General features: G+C 39.8%; 1 protein-coding gene across 2 annotated transcripts in view; it reads left to right on the top strand.

The window, feature by feature from the left end:
• NFKB1 (nuclear factor kappa B subunit 1) overlaps positions 1 to 20,038 on the top strand; it is a 56,209-nt gene that overhangs the window by 29,347 nt on the left and 6,824 nt on the right. For both annotated transcript variants that reach the window (XM_065836079.2, XM_065836080.2), the window contains exons 6-16: positions 1,449 to 1,597; positions 3,125 to 3,288; positions 4,067 to 4,225; positions 6,132 to 6,236; positions 8,115 to 8,206; positions 8,786 to 8,924; positions 11,313 to 11,435; positions 12,317 to 12,406; positions 12,962 to 13,153; positions 15,510 to 15,651; positions 18,708 to 18,822. In XM_065836079.2, the coding sequence (XP_065692151.2) occupies positions 1,449 to 1,597; positions 3,125 to 3,288; positions 4,067 to 4,225; positions 6,132 to 6,236; positions 8,115 to 8,206; positions 8,786 to 8,924; positions 11,313 to 11,435; positions 12,317 to 12,406; positions 12,962 to 13,153; positions 15,510 to 15,651; positions 18,708 to 18,822 (1,470 nt within the window). The remainder of the gene's footprint in view (positions 1 to 1,448; positions 1,598 to 3,124; positions 3,289 to 4,066; positions 4,226 to 6,131; positions 6,237 to 8,114; positions 8,207 to 8,785; positions 8,925 to 11,312; positions 11,436 to 12,316; positions 12,407 to 12,961; positions 13,154 to 15,509; positions 15,652 to 18,707; positions 18,823 to 20,038) is intronic.

The following is a 20,038-nucleotide window of genomic DNA, read 5'->3' as shown; positions in this document are numbered from 1 at the left end:
TGATTACTCTGCATCTCTGTATAGTTTTAGTCCAGAAGGGATTACAGTTTGGAAACAGGAGAGCAGCCTGAGTACCCCATGTTTTTTATTTTAGAAACTGCCGTTTGTAAAATGTGCATTAATACAGCATTAAATGGTTAAATAGCAGGCAGTGAGGAATGAGAGGACTTTTGCACACCTGTTCCTCCTGGAGCAGCTTTTCCATAGTGAAGATTTATTTTGCATTTAGCAGTGGATGGGAAGATGGAGAAGGGCACGTGTTATGCAGAGTATTTCAGCTGTGATGGAATGGATTCAAGAGAGGGGTTAACTGGAGTGAAGGAATCTAGCAAGACTTAGCAATGCAGTGACATCGTGGCAATCCCTGGTTATCAGCATTTTATCAACAATATAACCTTTAAGTATTCAGTTCATCACTGATTCATCACTTTAATGTTTATCATGATCCTTTAATACCTTGGTTGATTAGATCTATAAGCTGCTCTAATACAAAGAACTTTGCCCAAGGCAAATTAGAAGAAAAATTAGAAGATGCAGGGAAAAACCCCAACATTGATAAAAGGATTAATTAAGTGATTTGGAAGGGAAGGTAATGTTATGTTTGCTTTTTAAAAGTGGGGTATATTTATATTCAGCGTAATACAAAAGTGGTGCATAGTTGGTAACTGACTTGAAGAGTATTACTTGTGAGGACAGAAAGTTCTAAATAATATACATAAAGCAAGTAACTTACCAATACGGTATGTTGTTAGTAATTTTAGGTTTGGTTTTGAGGCATTACTTGACATCACAATTTTAGAAGCTATTAAAAAATGCATGGTGATCAGAAATTATAACAGGGAGCAAAAGCTTTGTAGTCCTCCAGAACTGGCTGTACTAGGGCACCCAATTTATCACAGTTCCAGTCCTCCAAAATCTTAGGTGAGGATTTAGCATATATCCTCATATACACTTAAGGTGAGTATTTGCTGGACTGAGTAATATGTGTTGATGTAACATATTGACCTAAAAAACACCTATGCATATAGAATTAATTCACTTTAATATCTCTACCTGAAGAGTCATTGTAACGACACCAAAATGTTTAACATGTAGAAACATTTTCTGTGAATTCAGGGTACTGATTGAAGTTTAAGGACAGCAACATGGAGTAACTGGCCAGAATGTAAAACTGAGATTCATGATTTGGGAAACAGAAGATTGCTTTCCTTTAGCTTTGTTTCATTTCTTCACTTGTTTGGTCACTGCTCCTGCCATTTGTATGTCAAGATTAACTACAAAAAAATGTTGGCTTTTCTTTCTGATGATCTGGTACAGTTAGTTTGTCATTTGTATTTTGTGAGGAAAGGCATACACATTTCTCCTATGTAAGTTTGATTGTACTTAGCTGCCAGAAAATACTCAACTGGAATAATTACTTTTAAAATATTTTTAATATTTATTTACAGATCTGCAATTATGTTGGACCTGCAAAAGTAATCGTCCAGTTAGTTACTAATGGAAAATACGTCCACTTACATGCTCACAGCTTAGTGGGTAAATTTTGTGAAGATGGAGTATGCACGGTTAATGCAGGACCTAAAGATATGGTTGTGGGGTAAGTCTGTCAACTCATTTGTAAAGCTGAGCTAAAGAAGAGAGAATAAAGTATAAACACTGTAAAAAGCAATACAAAAATACTAATCAGAGGCAGCTAAATGGAGCAATAGTCTTGCCACTCTGTTCTCTGTCTTTTTTTTTGTATCTTAAATAGTAAAATAAATGGGTTTTCTCTTTAGCTTTGTAGAATTTGCCCTAAGCAAGCTAAATAAATTTAAGCAAATAATTTTCACTTAAAATTTGTAGAGTTTCGATCTCTTGGCGTGCAGGCCAAATTTGTATTGTAAGCCCATTCTTTAAAATTATAAGTAGTTTTGATCAAAGAGCAGGGACTGTGCAATTAGTGAAGAAAAGCTTTTGTTACGATTTTGATCAATATTTTACTTTTGCTGAAGTCTGCCAATAGGAATATAGTGAAGATAAAAGCATTAAGAAAATAGTATATTTGAAATTAATGCAAGACATGTATAAACTTGAATAATCCTAAATGAGTCAAACTTTTAAAGTTTAAAGCAGTAAGATTATAGTGAAATTGTAGTTGGTCTGTTCTTGTTTAATTTTAAAAAATAATTGGTTATATCAGTAAATGGAGCTGAGGCTCATGTCTGTGTTTCCAGGCTTAGATCAGGTTTCATGCTGGCTGTGAGCTTTAGTTCTGTGATCTCAAGAATGTCTTTGTTGGTGAAAAAGATGAAGCTTAAAAAGCTGAGAAGGTTGGGAGAGAGAGATTCTTTTAAAGTGTAACTTTTGATGTCCAAGCCCAGTGCACTAACTTTACCAAGCACAACAATTTAAATAACTTTATTTGAAATGCTCCTTTTCATCTTGAAAAGTTTGGCTCATTTCCTAACCTGTCTTGTTTTTCATCAGATGTGTAGAAACAGCTTTTCTATCCTTAATTGACCCACAAGAAAATTGAGTTATTTTCTTGTTTTCATACTTCCAGATCCAATTGATTTTCTTAAATGTGCCAGGAGATGTTTACTAAAGCTCCTCTTGCATTATGGAAGTTTTCTTTCGAATAGAAACTTGAAGTACCTTGCTGAATGTCCAGAGCCTTGCTTAGAACATTTCCTTTGGAAAATGTTGCACTGTTTGTAGCTTCTTAGCCTGCTTTCCAAATTATTTTGAGCGGATTGAGCTTATTCAGAGCAGTTACTCTGCACAACAGCCATATAGAATGACACATCAATGTCGTTGCCAAGACAGAGCAGAGTGTGACAACCACATTTTCAGGTGTTTTCTAAGTTGCTTCCACAGTCTAAGTCTGAAACCTAATAGGTATCTACTTATGTCATGGGAAAATCCCGTGCACCCGTACAATTGCTGCCGTATAATGGTGCACGTTCTCTATGTTTTGTAAGCTTGGCTGAGTTTTTCTTGCTGGAAAATACGCCCTCAAGAATTTATACTGTCTATAGAGTCCTTCCATTGACCTCAGTTGTGTACCTGCCTCTGGTAGGAGAGGGACTGTCTGCTGCAGGTTGACATAAAGTAAGTATTTCCCTCCATCAAAATTCAACAGGTTTGCAAATCTTGGAATACTTCATGTCACAAAGAAGAAAGTGTTTGAAACTCTGGAAGCACGCATGATAGATGCTTGCAAAAAGGGATACAACCCAGGACTCCTGGTGCATCCTGAACTTGGCTATCTGCAGGCAGATGCGTGTGGAGACAGACAGCTAACGGGTACGTAGTAATGATGGCCTGGTTTTAATAGGCCTTTTACTAAAAACAGGTTTAGCTTCTGAAAACATGGATTCTAAGCCAGAAAAAGGCTGGAAAGGTAGGAAGACAGCCTATGGCTGTGCGGTTTAAGAGGTGGTGTGTTGTTGCCATTGTCTAGGGAATCTGAAAGAAAGTCTTTGCTGTCAACATACACGAGAACAGAGCACCTTCATCCATAGCTGCCTGTGCCCACCTCTGCTCTTGTATTTTGTTGCTCTTACCCTGTTCAATAAGCTGATAAGGTAATTTTGCATTATTGCTAGAAGACATTATATCCTTCAGTAACTTGGGGACTTTCTTTTGATAATACTGTTTCATTCAGCTGCATTTTGCCGATATCCCTGTAAAACCTGTGGTCTGTGGTGCTTTGAGGCACTGTATAGAGGGGCCAGCCTTTTCTTTATCACTCTAATACCAGGCATTCAAATATCCTTAGTGGCAGCGTTTGTCCTTTCTGCAACCTTTATAAACTGAGAGTAGAAAACAACAATTTTCTCTGTCTTTTAATTACATACCTTATCCTAAATAACATCTGATGCACACACTGCAAGTTGAATATACTATTTTGTGAATAGCTGCTCTGCTTAAAAAGAGAGAAGCTGATGGATAGTAAGTGGAAAGGAAAACATTTCCTTGGTGTTGGTGCTTTTTGGTAATGATGTTTGGAAAACACTCTTTCTCTTTTGTTACGGGTTCCTTGCCCGTTGTGCTGATTCATCTGTCTACTTATCGGTTCCAGAACGAGAAAGAGAAATTATTCGTCAGGCAGCCGTACAGCAGACTAAAGAAATGGATCTTAGTGTGGTGCGTCTTATGTTTACAGCCTTTCTCCCTGACAGTAATGGTAGTTTCACACGGAAACTCGATCCTGTTATATCAGATGCAATATATGACAGCAGTAAGTATATTTGGCTTTAATTACCTTTTTTTTGTACATATAAGTCTGATATGTACATATAAGAATGATATGTAGATGTTGCTATATGTACAGTCATCTAGTGCTGCTGTTTGCCTGGAATTTGGTCAATAACAAGTAAGTAGCTTGTGGATAATTGGCCCCATGTCTGTCTAAGTACACATGGTATCATTCTGGTTTTTAATAGATGGTGATGTACGCCATAAAGGAAGATTTTCTTTTGCTGTTAGCATATTTAATCCTGCCACTTTTATTATGAGGGGTTTGTAAATTCTTGTGATATTCCGAAGAAGTGCTTGAATTTTGCATGATTTTCAGTCACTGTCTATGACAAAGGCACACAAGATGTGAGGAAAAGATTACCGTGTGTCAATCTTGGTTGAGAATTCGCCACCCTTTAGTTTTGCTGGCCGTCTACTTGGCCTTGTTTCATGAGACTAACACAACCAGGGGTCTCAATCCATTTCCTTTAGACCTGTCAGAGTTTTTTATGCTTCTGTTACATCCCTCTGTCTTTTTTTAAGTGACTCTTTCCACTTCATTTTTTCCCTTGTGCTTTTCGGTTATACCAACCCTGTTCTGCTGCCTGAGTTTTCCTCTCTGTAGCTGTGAATTATCATGTTCCTGATAGTTATTCTGTGATGACTCTGAAAAAGTACCGTTTTTCTTCTTTGCACAACTGTCATGTCTATATCATCACTTTTTAAGGACAAACTCTAGATGCAAAGGTATTAAACGCAACTGTTCTAATACTGTTCTAATTTTGCATATATTCACTGAGTGAAAAAAGTGATATCTGCTGTTCTTGTGGCACACATGACCTGCATTTTCTGGATGAGAAAACAGTCTTTTCATCTGGAGGCTGAGGTGATTTACCAAGCAGTGTCTTAAAGCAATCTTGATTTTCATTAGAAACAGCTGCAGATTCCGTTTGTTTTCATTACTCATCTCACACTTGCATAATGACAGAGTATTTGTGAAGCAAAGAGGAGAAATGAAGTATCAACAGAGGCAGAGAGTGTATCAAGCCATACATGTAAAATCAGTTGAAGTTATCCTGTCCTTCTGAGTCTGACCATCAAAATTTTTGCTTCAACCAGACGAACAAAGGGGGAATTTTCATGGATGTTTCTGCTGGTTTAAGTTGCTACCTAGATGTCCGTTACTAGTTTCTGAGCTCCCAAGGTGAATTCTTGATTAATTCCAAAAGATTTTTCTTGGCTTTTGCTTTTTTTTCTAATACTCTTCATTGGCACCATTCAAACCCCTTCCACAGAGCAGACACACTTTGTGGTAGCATAACTGTCTATCACAACTGCTTTTATTTATCAGATGATAGTTCTGTCTTGAGGACCATTGGGTGTCCATTGATGTCTCTGCTAAGCTCTGTGGAGGTGGGCTTTTTGATCACCGTCCTGTATGTTGGCCGAGGACTGACAATGCTTTCAAGTAACCCACAATGTAAAAGCAAAGAATTGCATATTGCTTTGAAATAGTGAGGGACAGGGAGCAGCTCTCAGGAGTGCTGCTGTGTGAAGAAAGAAGGGAAGGAAAAGTTATGTTTTGTTGTCACAAAGTTAGTAGTAGCGCAGAGTGCTGGATGCAATTCACTGCTCTGCTTCTTTCCTAGTGCAGTAACTGTGCTGGAATGGTCTAATTTTATAGTTCACAGTTCTGTCAAAGCTTACAGGATACAAGATTATGCCTTCCAGATGAAAACATGTTGATTTTTTTCATGTTTGAAAAAACATAGACAAATTTAAGTAGGTTGTATTGGAGGCTTGTCTTTCTATTGCATTTCTGTGTTTTATGCTTGTTTGTTCTGTTTTGTTTTTTTTTTTAATCTAAAACTATCATAAAAGTGGTTTTTAATCTTTCATTTCAATAGAAGCTCCCAATGCCTCCAACCTAAAAATTGTAAGAATGGACAGAACAGCAGGGTGTGTAACAGGAGGGGAAGAGATTTACCTTCTCTGTGACAAGGTTCAGAAAGGTAAGAGTCCTGAGTATTCTAAGGCACAGCGGGGCGTTGATCTGGAGTACACATGAAGCCTGCTGTGCTGCCTTAGTGTTCTCCCACTCCAGTAGCACAGCAGGATTTGTAAGCACTCAGCCTTTCTGGAAGTCAGGCCAGCAGTCCAGAAAATTAATAAATCAAAATAGTCACTTGCAAAGCGAATTCAGCTTGTGTTGCCTCCAGTGGTCATCTTTGTTCTTAAATGTCTGCCCTTGCCCATGTTCTGGGGTTTTTTTTGTGGGTGGTGGGTCCTGGGTGATACTTGAACCCATTAAGTAACACCTGTTCTGAGTTATTCTGAAGTTTCTGATTTATTATTAAGTTTCTGATTATAAAGAGTTAAGCGTGAACATTTCTCTGTTAATCACCAATGGGAACTGAATGTGTTCAGCACTGCTGTTAGTAACTTCATTTTTATGTATATACTAATGGTAGAGGTTACTCAGTGTAAACAGATACTTCTCACAGACTCATTTTGGTAATCTCTGCTCATGGCTCTGAATGTGTCGAGATGGGGCAGAGTGGGTTTGGATGGATGCTTTGTTTTTGGATAGGAAGATAATGGTTAATGCAGTTGGTTGTAGTATTTGGGCTGAACTAAAAATAAAAAGTAGGAGTGAAGGAAATCCTTTGCACTTTTCAGCTATCGGTGGTACCTGGGACTCCCTGGAGTAGGTTGAGTGGCGGAGCGGGTGCCTTGTTCTCACCTGTTTGGAATCGGTCCCTGCACACATTGTTAAAATCACACTGGAATTCTCTCTTAATATAGGCTGTCCTTTTCCACCTCTCTTTTTTGCAAATGTTCTTCTAACACTTAGGAAAGGGAGAGGGCTTGTTAAAAAAAAAAAGGGTTTTGATCAGAAGTGTATATACCCTCTACTATCAGGAGAACTGAGATGAAACATAACTCTTGTGCATTAAATAAACAAATAAATGTCTGACTCAGTGGAAGCCCTGAGGTGGGGTTTCCCCTCAGCCGGATTGGGGTTTCCCCTGACCTCATTACTCTCAGAAACCTCCTGCCTGAAGGAACTTGAGCGTGCAGGACAGCAGGGCTGGAAGTGGTGGTTCACAGCCTTGAGACTAGCAGGTGGTGGATCAGAAGAAGCCGTCTGTCTGTCCTAAAAGCCTGTCCTGCATCAGTCACTCTAAGAGAGAAAATGCTTTTTCTAAATTGTTTTTCTCACCAGGAGTGCTGGGGAAGGAATACGCTAGTGTGATATCCCCCAGCTTCTCCTAAAAATACAGATAAATAAATACAAAGAGAACCAAAGAAAATTTGTTTGGAGGAGCAGAAGCCAAATCTCGTGTTTCTGGCCCGTGCTTGTTTGGGGGACGCGTGATCTCCGCTGCCATGCAGCTCGCTCACACCCTTCTGTCTCTGAGCTGCAGCTCCAAGTGGCACTCTGCCAGCCGCAAGCGGAACTTGAGCTGTGGCACTTCAGGTTTTGCTACAGTTTTTTGAACTGAAACTGTTGGAGGAGAGAGGGTGGTTTCTACATTTCATGCTTCAGGTTCTCCCCTCCCTATATGTTTGTTCCAAATAAAGCTCCTCTGGAATGTTTTATAGCCCTAGAATAGGAAGAGGTAGTGAACCTAGTTCTCCTTTTACTGCTCAGTAAATAGAGAAACAACTTCAGTGAAGTCAGTAGAGTTAGGCTGATCTAAAATTGATATACAAATGGGTTAATTGTGCTATTTGCTTCAAATGGATAAAGATAATTCATGTATTTTTCATGTAATATTATCATCCAGCCAAAACATAACTGTGTTGTTTTCCATCTGAAGTACATTTAGCCAAAGATTAAACAAATGCACAAACATCCCAGAGAGTGTTTCTTTCACTCTTCACAGATGATATTCAAATACGTTTCTATGAAGAGGATGAGAATGGAGGTATGTGGGAAGGCTTTGGAGACTTTTCTCCTACAGATGTACATAGGCAGGTAAGTAATAGCATTTGTCATTTGTCTATGATTTTTCTCATCTCCAGAAAGTAGGATTATATTATAACTAGTAAATTAGGTGAACGCATCTGTATCCTGTACTACCTTCTTCTTTTGTTGGTTACTTCCTAGTAATAGTGGTTTTAACTGTTCTGTGAAGACGTACATTAGGTAAGTAGGCAAGTTAGGAATACAGTGCAAGGAAACTGGGAGACAGACCCATTGCTTTAACATGCACCAGTGTAAACTGGGACAGGATATGTAAAAACCTCTCAGAGCTCCTGTGAACATGCTGAGAAAGCCACAGGATAGATGCTAAATGATGAGGGGACAAACAATGCAGTACTAACACTTGTGATGTGGTGACACGTTGCATGGCAGTTCTGTCTTTCCCAAAAGGCTTGAGGACTCAAACTCAGAAGTGCAACTGAAAATTAAACTTGAAGTTTTTTTATTGTAGCAGCATTTTGCTAAGAATTTTTGCCTCCAGGGCTGTGAACCAGCTCTTACAAATGTAAAAGCAGAGTTGTCAAAACCCATGCTCCATGACAGATGTGCTTATCATTGTTTCCTTCACAGTTTGCTATTGTGTTCAAAACACCCAAGTATCGAGATGTCAATATCACAAAGCCAGCATCTGTATTTGTACAACTGCGGAGGAAATCTGATCTAGAAACAAGCGAACCAAAGCCTTTTCTCTACTATCCAGAAATCAAAGGTAATTCATTAAACCTGTTTTATATGCTGGAAACAGAAACTGCAGGGTCTGTAGGAATGATTTTAATAAGGCAGGACTTGTTGGATGAGGGCTTATTTTTGTAGTTGTTATTTTTAGAAAACAGGGTATTTGCCTCCTTGTTTTGCGCAGAGCTAATATGAATAGTGGCAGCTCTGTAATGGGTTTGTAGATTCGTTGTTGACTGGCAGGCAGTAAATCCGTGAGTATTTTCCTGGTGAGGTTTACTCCCTGCAAGTTTCCTATATGCGTGCATGCCTGTCCATACAGAGGGTGGCACTCCCTTCCTCTGAGTTTCTGCAAAACAGTATCTGAGGACATTTTACTGTCAGTACTTTCAGGTGAAACCTTAAACCAAAGACTGGTTGGTATCTGGTGGAAAAAGGACATATTTTGCAGTTCTCTTCTGGTACCATCGTGCCTCACAATTTCACTGATGGTTTTGAATTTTCCAGTTGCCTGTACTAGTTAAGTAAGACAAAACCACTTCTTGTGAGAGCAGGGAAAGTGCTGTTTCAGTCTCTTGTGTCAAAATGTTAGTCACTTAGCAGAAGTAGATTAGTTGGCATCTAGAAGTTTAGATGACATTAAAGAAGTTTAATTACATTAAATTATTAAGTTAATAATTTAATTAATAGTTGGCATTAAAGAAGCTTAACTGGTAGCAGATCTGTCCCCTTTAAAGTCTGCATTTGAAATTATTGATGTGAATGACAGCAGCAATCATGGTTTTAAATATCCATGATGTTAACGATATGGAGATGCCTTGAGGCACAAGACGGAATTGCTGTGTCATTGTACTAAGGCAATAGTCTTTCTGCCTAATAGTTTAGCTGCCTGCAAGTTACACTATTAAGTCCTAATCTTGCACATTTTCAGGGCCTAACTTAGAGTCGTGTTGAAATCAATACCCTGTCAAACTCTGGGAAATACGTGTACATCAGTGGTCATGGACTAAGGACAGCTGAGGAGAGAGGGGTGGTGGTGGTTGGTGTCCAAGCGAATCTACTTTACCCCTATTATGATAAAATAGCAGAAAGCATGCATTCACAAAAACTGGGAGTTGCTAGAGGATTTTGTATCTGCAATAATTTCGGAAACCTCTTGCACCAGTTTTATGGAAAGTGAAACATAAAACTGCAGAGCAAAGTTGCGAGATTTGAAGCAAACCTCTTTTGTGTGCTTCTTAATGGAGTAAAACTAATTCAATGTAATTATGTGCATTTTTGGATCCCCTACACAACCTAATCATGAAATCACCGTTTAGGGCCCTTTTTTTCCCCTTGTTGCAAGTGTTCACTCAAACAGACGTGTATGTGGATTTTTCTGTTTGTTTCTCTGACTAGATTGCTCTCTAGAGTTTTGTCTCCTGGGCAGTGTGAGTATGCCTGGTGCGCGCATGCACACATACTTACAGATCATGTATGCCTGCAAGTAATGCACTTGTACTTTCCAGTATCCTGTTTCATGTATTCAGCTATCTCATATGATGCACTGACCGATGTGCCTGTGCATGACATTTCTTTTTTAATACAACTGTTGAAAACTACTAGTTTAACGAAAGAAGGATATTTTGTTCTTTCCTCGACAGTTCTTCTGGATTTTAACTCTATGATGTTTGTATCTCTACTTGTATCTCAGCATGGTTTGACAGTATTATGTCCTGCCTGAAAATAAGCTATCATTATTCTGATGGCTTTTGTGATAATTTAAGTAAATAATTTCAAGCAAACGTTGTTGTCACCACTTCTTGTCATCCTTGCACTTAGACAAAAGCTCAAAGGGCGCTGCAGGTACTCTGCACTGTTGGAAAGCAAAGCGCCTTGTGATTTGTTGACCCTTTTGATAAGGGCCCTATGCTGAAATTAAGTTTTCTTAGTAGATGATCTTGTGCTTATATTCCCCAAAGGCAAATTTTCTTGAACAAGTTTGTGGTCCCGGGCATTTGCGCTCGTTTATGTCTTGGTTTAGACGTAGAAGAATTTGGGGAGCACTGATTTCCAGGGCTGTAAGTGCGTGAGACACTTTTGAAGGAAACTCTGAGCCTCCTAAGACGTGTCTGCACATTTCCCTCCCAGTCCGAGCGCAAGGCACCTCATATAACTGAAGAGACCACACGGAACCGAGCGATGCTGTTGGTCTGTCTGGGGACTTGGCACTAGTTTGTTTCTCATAGGAGTTCTCACTGCCCCCTTATAGAAAAAGTTGTTGTGTTATTTGGAGCCCGAAAAGTGTTGACTCTTCTGCAGCACTCTGCATTTTCCTTTATAAGCCAGTAAACTTTAGTAGTGGTTTCTGTATGCACATCCTGTTCAGTGTGTGGCCACCAGTAAGAGTGACTCCTTATCCCGTCTATTCCTTCTAACCCAGATAAAGAAGAAGTGCAAAGGAAACGACAGAAGCTCATGCCAAACTTCTCCGATGGCTATGGTGGAGGCAGTGGTGCAGGAGGTGGTGGCATGTATGGAGGGGGCAGTGGTGGTGCTGGCTCTGGTAAGACAGCAGTTTTTGGCAGGGATGGGAAGGGGCTCTCCTTTGAGAGCAGGACAGGTGTTTATTCAGATTTTTGATATGTGAGGAGGATTTCATCTCCTCCTAGGTAGATCAGACCTGACTCTCTGTCTTAATACCAGTGTTACTCATTTCAAATCAAGTGTATCCTTGTTTTCTAAATATTTCATCAGCTCCTTTGCATTTCTGCTTGGATATAAGGCTCTTGGTGACTTTTATTTCTCTTCCTTGAAGCTTTTAGTCACAGATAACACCTTTCTAGTCAAGGGAGTCTGAGTCAGGAATACGTCATACCTTAGCTTTCTTGGTTCCAAGGACCTCGAGGGCACTGAAATTCAAGAGACAGCTCAGCTAAGTACCATCTTGGGCGTTTAAATGGGTTCTTAATTATTTCTGGGACCAGGAGTGGAATTTGGCAAACTTACCCTCTTAGTGCAAAGAACTATTAAAAAATTTGAGATACTATTTACTAGATTTCCTGCTGTGCTCTGTTGAAGCCAGAGTGTATGTGAGATGCAGGATCATAAGAGTATTGCTTTGATTCTTGCAGCAGAGCATTAAAAACCTGTAGGTCAGCAAATGTCATCTGAACCACAGTACCTTTGTGACCCTGTTGCATTTGTGTGGTCTTACTGGTGTTGGGATAGTGTCGCTAGCCAACCGTCTAGAATTTCTTTGGATTTTTGAAGCAGTGGAGTAGAGTTCACCTTCAGCCTGATAAGTTTATTTTAATCAGATGGAATAAAACAGAAGGTATGTAGAAAACAAAGTTTCAGTTCTTTAGGTTCAGTGTTCTTCCACATGGTGTTTTCATTCCTTTCAGGTGTAATTGTATTAATTCTTAATCCTTTTGCTTTCTTTAGGGTTCAGTTATCCTTCATATGGATACTCTGCTTTTGGAGGGATGCATTTCCACCCTGGCACAACAAAGTCTAATGCTGGAATGAAACATGGTAAGAGTAAAAATGTTGTTCTTGTAACAGTTGCACCATCTTTATATTCCTCTACAGTATGAGCTGAAGTCTGATACTACACAGTAGCCCAGAGAAGTAACATAAAAATCAATGGAAAATATTGAGTTAATAATAAGGGCATTCTTGGCTACATAGATCAGGGAAGTAATTTCAAATCTACACGTTGCATATTCTGTAGTTATTTCCAAAGTCTCAGGGATGAGTGTGTTGTCTGAGTAATTTTGCTACATTTCCTGAGAATACTTCAGATTTGTGTTCTTGTACCACAGAATGAAAGGTTTATGTGTTGTTATATGTAAAAGTTTATCTTTAAAGCAGAGACTGTCAAAAACATCACTGTAGAGCGAGTTAAATTGCTATTGTCTGTCAGTGTGCGTTGCCATGTGAAGTACTATGAGTGTTTAATGATAACACATATGTCGAAGTAAACTTTTGTATTGAGTTCTTCAGGGTTTGGTTTTCACCAGTTGCTTTTATCATGTGCATAAAAAAGCCACAGTATTGGACACTAATGATACTGATTTTTGTTTGAAGAACTATCAAATAGCACAGCTGATCAAGATGGGAAGAGTTCTGATAAGCAAAGTGACAAATGGGACACAAAACATGAAATGAAAATGGAAAATCTGGAGAAGAACGAGTGCAGAACCTCTGGTGAAAATGAGAAGGAGGATTCTGCTTCTTCCTGTAAAACTGAAGCAAATGAAGCAGATTTCAGGTGGCAGGGTAAGTGAACGAGTACACGTATTTAGGGTGGATCACACTGCAGTGTGGGCAAAGCTGGTGTTAAAGGCCTGTAAACTCCATAACTGTCTGCCTGCTGTTTTCAAAACATGATAATGCCTCCTGGAGGAAATGGGAGGGATTCCATTCCCCGTACATAGTTCTGTAAATAATCTTCTACCTTTGTACTGCCACAATTTAAATTTATCTGTTCCCATGTGAGACATACGCAGTAAAATAACACCGTTGGGTGGCAAAGTCTTATACATCAAACTGGTGAACAGAAGGGGAGGAAGGCAAAAGTAGTAAGTAGCAATGGTTTAGCAGCAGAGTTGTAAAATATGTGAAGATTACAAATGACCCTTTCCCAGACAGTAAGATTTCCTTTTCATTGATTATTTTAAAAAAGAGTTAGTGGTCCCTTTTTTAAAAGGATTTGAGTAATCATGCTTCTCATAGTATTAAAAAACCAGCAGCTGGATTAGAGAGACATGGTAGTGGTAGGAATTGAGCAGGAAAGAATTTTTTGTTCTTGTCTTTTACCAAGTGCTATATGAGCTGGACCACTTCAGTTCCCTCCTTGGTCAGGGAAAGGGCGCGTTACCTTGTGTGTATCAGCCCGGTGTGACACTTGCTGTTAACAGCACTGTGTTAATAACAGAAACTGTGACCTGGGAAATCAAAGTTGCGTAGTAGATGGGCTGGAGTTGTGAAAACCTCCAAGGTGTAGCTTCTTGTGATCTGAGAAACAGATGCTCCTCCTAAGAAAAGCTGAAGAACTTGCTTTTTGCAGTTCTGGTTGTGATTCAGGGAGCAGAATCTCTTGCTGTTATGTGAAGAAATAACAATGTCCACTTAGCAGTTGCCAAGGAGGAGCCTGGGTTGTTGACCTGGTTTCTGAGTAATGAATGTTGTAGGCAAGAAGTTGACTGTTTCTTTTCTTTATCTATTATAATGACAGGAGAAGAAGCAATTTGAAGCTCTGGATTATATGAAGAATAGATGCAGAAGAACAGGTGCTATGAAATAGCTACTGCAGGCTAGGATATTTGGATATTAGACTAAAAGATGCTATCTCTTAGTATTTTGAAGGATATATTTTCTGTCTGCTTGATGTGGGAAACCAGGGAGGTTCAGTGTCAAATTTTTTGATCTTTGGAAATGTCTATAGTGAGAAAAGACTAAATTGCTTAACACTCTTTCCCTGAATATCCTGAACATAGCATCCGTTTAATGCTATTATTTAGTGTGAAGAAATAAATAGCAAATATGAATGTATCGGCATACAGCATTGGAACCACAGTGATATATTGGCTGGAACAATAAGATTCATGGATAGCTAAGTCTCTGGCTTACAGAAATGATATATTCATGTTTATCAGGGTTACGCTTCTGAGCCAGTGTAAGTGCCTGGTTTTGTGTAGCTGGAAATCCTGGGCATTCTCTCCCTCTTTGTGCTTTAATGGCAAAGTCTATTTTACTTGTTTGCTCTTAGTAATTTCTAACCTTACAAGGGTTTATAGAAACTTGAAACTATTCAAAATACAGGCTGGTTTCGGATGATACTGCTTCCCAGAATTACATCTGTGGTTTGAAAGTTCATCTGTTTCATTTTCACTAGCTTCTTGCTGATAGGGAACCACAAAGGTATTGACAGAGCAGCTTGAGTGACTTTTTTCTACAAATGAGTTTCTTTCCTCCTCTTTCTCCCTTTGGCCTCCCCACCATGACAAATTCTGATTTTTGAAATCTCAGTGGTTGTACATTTTATAAATCTAAAATTAGGATACTACAAATACTAAGCATTGTAAACACTGGAATGTTTTAACCAGGTGATTTGAGTTGGAGAGAGAGCGCAAAGCCTTGTATTTAGTCCACAGCTTTTCTGTGAGTTTCTGTGCAGTATTAGATGGTCACTTAGGCTTCTTGTGCCTCAGTTTCCTCAAGTCTAAACTACTCATAACTGCATGGGAGGTTTTTTCAAGTGCTTTATGGACAAGAGTCCTTAAATGCCGCTTGCACTAAGCAAGTCCAAGTCCCTGCTGCTTTTGTCTCATTACACACAAGTGCACATCAATGCAATTAATTCGGTGCCATTCGAACTAATGGTAGGTTCCAGGGTTTGACTGTTCCCTGCATTCCTGCTGCCTAAGTGCTCATCATGCACCTAGTTTTATTTCCAAAGGACTCATTTCCTCTATCCTTACCTCTCAGGAGTAATTAGCAACCTGTCTCAGTGAATCAGTGAATAATGCTTGGTGGTCTGCACTTTGGATTTCTTTGGCAGCACAAATGCCTGTCAAAAGAAGGTGATGTTGCGAGGAAAACAACCGAATGAAGACAAAATTTTGTGTTGCAGATGGTCTGTTCCTGGAGAAGGCCATGCAGCTTGCCAAGCGTCACTGCAATGCTCTCTTTGATTATGCTGTAACTGGAGATGTGAAGATGCTGTTGGCTGTTCAGCGCCATCTCACTGTCGTCCAGGATGATAACGGAGACAAGTAAGTTGGCCTATACTTACTGGGCTGAAAGTCATGGTTTTGGTGGCAGAATGGTGTAGTCAGTTTGTTCTGTCCCCTGTGGGCGATGATCATGAATTGCAGCACTGCTCTAATCAAGTAAATATCGTTCTCCGTTGTGCTATTTGGTAGAAGTACAAGTGCAACTGAGAGATTTTTGTTGCATTTGTAGAAAACTCACACCACAATGTTCATTGATCCAGTAACTGTCAGAAAGTAATCTGATCGTTGAGGGTGTGTTGAGCAAATTGTGAGTTTGTTTGCTTTTTTTCACTTAAAATGTTGCCTGAACATGAAGCGCTGTGCTTGCATGGTGACACACAGTTGATGGGCATCCTCAGCTTTGTGCTGAAGGAGCATGCCCTGCTTTTTATTCCATGCAAGTCCTTAAGTCTTCATAGGAAGCTTTAAGTTACAGATGCATAGGGAGACGTGGAAGCAAAGGCTGGAGGGTCCATGCTGCTTTTCTCCCACTGACACCACGTTCTTCCCAGAGGATGGTATTTTGCTCTTACATCTGTCCTATACTGTTGTTTTCCAAGTTATTGCTTGGATGTTTGTGACAGATGTGGGTGCTAATATTTGCTCATTGGTCCTGGAGTAGCAATGCATTTTGTTCCTCTACAGCTCTGCAGATTCTGTGGTATTCAGAAATACAGTGAAGAAGTAATGATTAGTAGTTATTTAAAAGCAAATTCAGTGGAAGGGGCTGTGAATACATGCAAAGATAATCTCTTGAGTAAGCCAGTGACATTATCATATCCTCACCTTTTAGCTGGCAGGCTTTGGGCAGGCCCTGTGCAATCACTTTTGTTTCCTTAAATGGCAGTATTTTGTACAGCAGAAACCACATAAGCCTTAAGGCATCCATCTAGATGGAAAATTTCCCGTGACTGAGACCTGCTGTCCCACTGTTCGCTTAACCCTGTGACACACTACTACGTTCACTTCACCTTCAGTGAAAACAAGTCTCAGATCACTGATAGAGGAGTGCAGAATCAGAGACACTCACTTCGCTTTCCAGTTGGCAACCTAATGTTTGCTGCGAGGAAAGCAGGAACATGAACAGGGCAGGGGCGAGCAACAAAATCTGCTGGCGTTTTGGACAATACAGCTCCTGTGTTTTGAAAACCAACAAAAAAAAGCGCAGGCTAAAGGAGTATTGAGCAAGTAGGACCTGCATTTAAATATCAATAAGGTGCCCCACAGATCTGGACTTGCCAGGGCATTTCAACTAAGTCAAAATACTTTTCAAAATGATGATAGATAGTTGTTTTCATACTGAATCAAGAAGTACCTGCAAGTATGTGAAGCTCAAGCTCACGTTGCCTTTCACCTGGGATGGATTTTAGTTTGTGAGCATGTAGTACATCAAAATTACTCTGCAGCTTTTTAACAAAGTTTTGTTGACTGTCTTCCAGCTCTCTCGCAGGAGCTGTTGCTTTTTTTTCTTTTTAAAAAGTCAGAATTCATAAACCAATTTCCCTAATTTTCACTTTCATCATTAAAATGATATGGCAAGAACTATAAAATCTGTGATTAGTGTATATTTACAGCGGGCACTCAGCAACGCCAGCTGTTACTCCATTCACATCAATACCAGAAGCCTGATGTTGTTCCGACACTCTGCCTCCACAGCGGTGCTGAAATGCATATTTTGGACATAGAACTGTTCAAGAAATGGAATTGGCTTCACTTTCGTGGTCTAGTCGGCATGTCTTTACAGCATCACATGTAGTGGCAGGGTAAAATCAAGATACTTGCTACAGGAAAGAGAACTAAAGGCCGGAGAAGAGCAAATTTCTTTCTGTAGCGAGATTTAGGAATAAAATGTCAGCATGATAGAGTATAAGCAGCAGCATCTACCAGAGAGCAAAGGAGCAGGTATTTTATGGTAGTGATCGGACTGTTTGAACAGCACAGGAGAGTTAAGGAGGGAAAGTGCCATGGTACTGCCTGTGGCAGCGTCCAGAACCAATAAAACACACCTTGGGAAGGTGAGTTTGGTTTAGAAATTGTATTTTTTCTCTTTTTCAAGTGTCTTCTGGTTTTGAGCGTTCTCAGTCTCAATTTCAAGATGACTCTGTGCCCCTAATGGCAAGGAACTGCTTTTTATTTTTCTGATGAAAGTGTGGGTCTGAGTACACCCAGGTATTCCTGGAGCAGCACAACAAACGCCCCACGTGTGCTCTGTTGATACGGAGTGTCGGCAGCAATACGCTCAAGAGATGAGTCTAGAAGTCGCCATGGGAGAGCTTGGCAAGATGTTTTAAAAGCTTTGAAATGAAGTCTCAATGGAACAAACCAACTCCAGCTCTGTTGGAGAAGGGTGATGGGCTTTACAACCTGCTTTTTTCCTGCTTTTACAAGTCCAGCTGCTCCTGCTTCTGGAGAAGAGCACGGGAAAGGCCGCTGCGTTAACCTGGTACAAGTGGTGAAATGTCTTGCTGTGCAGGGTCATTCGTGTCCCAAAGCAGGCTTTTCCTTTGCATTGACATCTCTGGCCACTGCTGCAAATCCTGTGGCAGTTAGTCACTGGGCCCGAGTCCTTACTCATTTTGCTGTTTGAAAATGAAGAAAAGAAAACCCCACAGATCTGGGGAAACCCCCAAGGGAAAATTTGCTTTGGTGGCAGAGAGGCCTGTGGAAATTTTGAAGGAAGGTTTTGACAGTAAGAGCTGTTCGTGTGCTGCAGAATTGAACACATTAAAAAAACCAAAACGGCAAAGAATCTGGGGATTTCAAACAAGTTCTGAAACAATTATTTCGTGTTACAAAGTTTGTAGTTATTAGACCAGTAGTTAAGTTGTGCTCAGTACCAGCAAAAACCATTCCAAGTCTGCTTTTGTGATCGAAGGGTTAAACACAGTTCATGTTGGGATTCATTTTAGATGCTGATATTTAGTGCTGAAAGCATGACTTCTAATAGTCAAGTGTTTATACCGGTTAGAATTCAGTCAGATCTACAGTAAAACCTTATTTTTTCAATAAATTTGAAAATAGCGTGAAGATATTAATCTGTTTTCTGTTTGTTTCAGTGTCCTTCATTTAGCAATTATCCACCTTCATACTGAGCTGGTGAAAAACCTCTTGGAAGTGATTCGTGATCTGAATTCTAATGACATCATTAACATGAGAAATGACCTTTATCAGGTATGCTGGTGTGATTAAGTGTTGTTGATTGTTCAGCCAACAGAAAAGAAATTGCAGAACTTATTGTCTGTCTTATTTATCGTCAATCCATTGGAATGAGCCCTGGTCAGACTGTAAGGCAGACAAGTTTAGACACACAATGACATATTCTAAGGTGGTGGAGGAGCAAGAGCATGTTTTCACTGATTTATTTCATAACTTCCCTTGACGTTGACAGAAATATCTCCATGGGTTAATTGCAGAACAGGCCAAAAATACAAAATCCTTCTGTTCATATCTTCGTTATTTGACTCGTCTGTTGTTAAACCGGTGGTGTGGATTATCACGTGCCAACTTTGGGGTCTTGTGACCTTTCTAACATAGGCTAACTCAGGATCATGTGCTAGTTGTGTCGTCAGTTATCTCTAGGCACGTGGAAGCCGTAACAAATGATGCCTTTCCTCTGGTATTCATGCCCATCACATGAGCACCAAAATTTCCCTTTGCATTTCTAGATTCACATCATAGCAAAACAAAAAACAAACATCCCCATGTCTTTTACCTAATAGGAAAAACACTTCTAATTGCCAGGCACAATTCTGTCTCCTCAGCTTCAGCTGTGATGTAGTCTGAGGTTTTTGTATCATAACTCAGGCTTTAAAAAGAGCTGTGGAAACCTGCCCGGAAAAGAATCTCTTGTCAACTCTGTGCACCATTCAGTTGGCCCAAAGGTAACCAGCTGGACGTTACACGGCAGCATTCCGACACTTGCGTTGTTTCTTTGGCTGGGAACGCTAAAGGCAGGATTTTATTCTACACAGATTGTCCCAGAGGGTTTATTTTGACTTTTTTTGTCCTCTTTTGCATACCATTTTATGCTCATATAAAGCAAGTTTGCAATATGGAAGCTGTTGAAAGCAAGCAGAAGATTCTGAATTGAATTCTGTAGCCTCTGTTTAACAGGCACAGGAAGCAAAGCTGTGTTCCAGACAAGGACTAAATCTCTGACTACCAGGAGCTTCTACTTAAACCAGTGGTGGGAGGGAATGTAAGCTTGGGCTAGAATTTTCCTTCTGTGCAGGTATTCTGAAAGCTGAATCGTACATGCACCCTATAGGTTCAGTAATTAATTGCAAATATGTTGACAGATGTATTGACAAACACAAACTTATTGCACAGAGCTGGATTTAGTATTTTCATATAGTCCTCTGTTAATATAATAATATGGAATCATGTG

The sequence above is a fragment of the Patagioenas fasciata genome, chromosome 4 (assembly GCF_037038585.1).
Source record: "Patagioenas fasciata isolate bPatFas1 chromosome 4, bPatFas1.hap1, whole genome shotgun sequence".
Taxonomy (NCBI): domain Eukaryota; kingdom Metazoa; phylum Chordata; class Aves; order Columbiformes; family Columbidae; genus Patagioenas; species Patagioenas fasciata.
The sequence above is the reverse complement of the archived record's forward strand: the minus strand, read 5'-3'. Positions and strand labels throughout refer to the sequence as shown.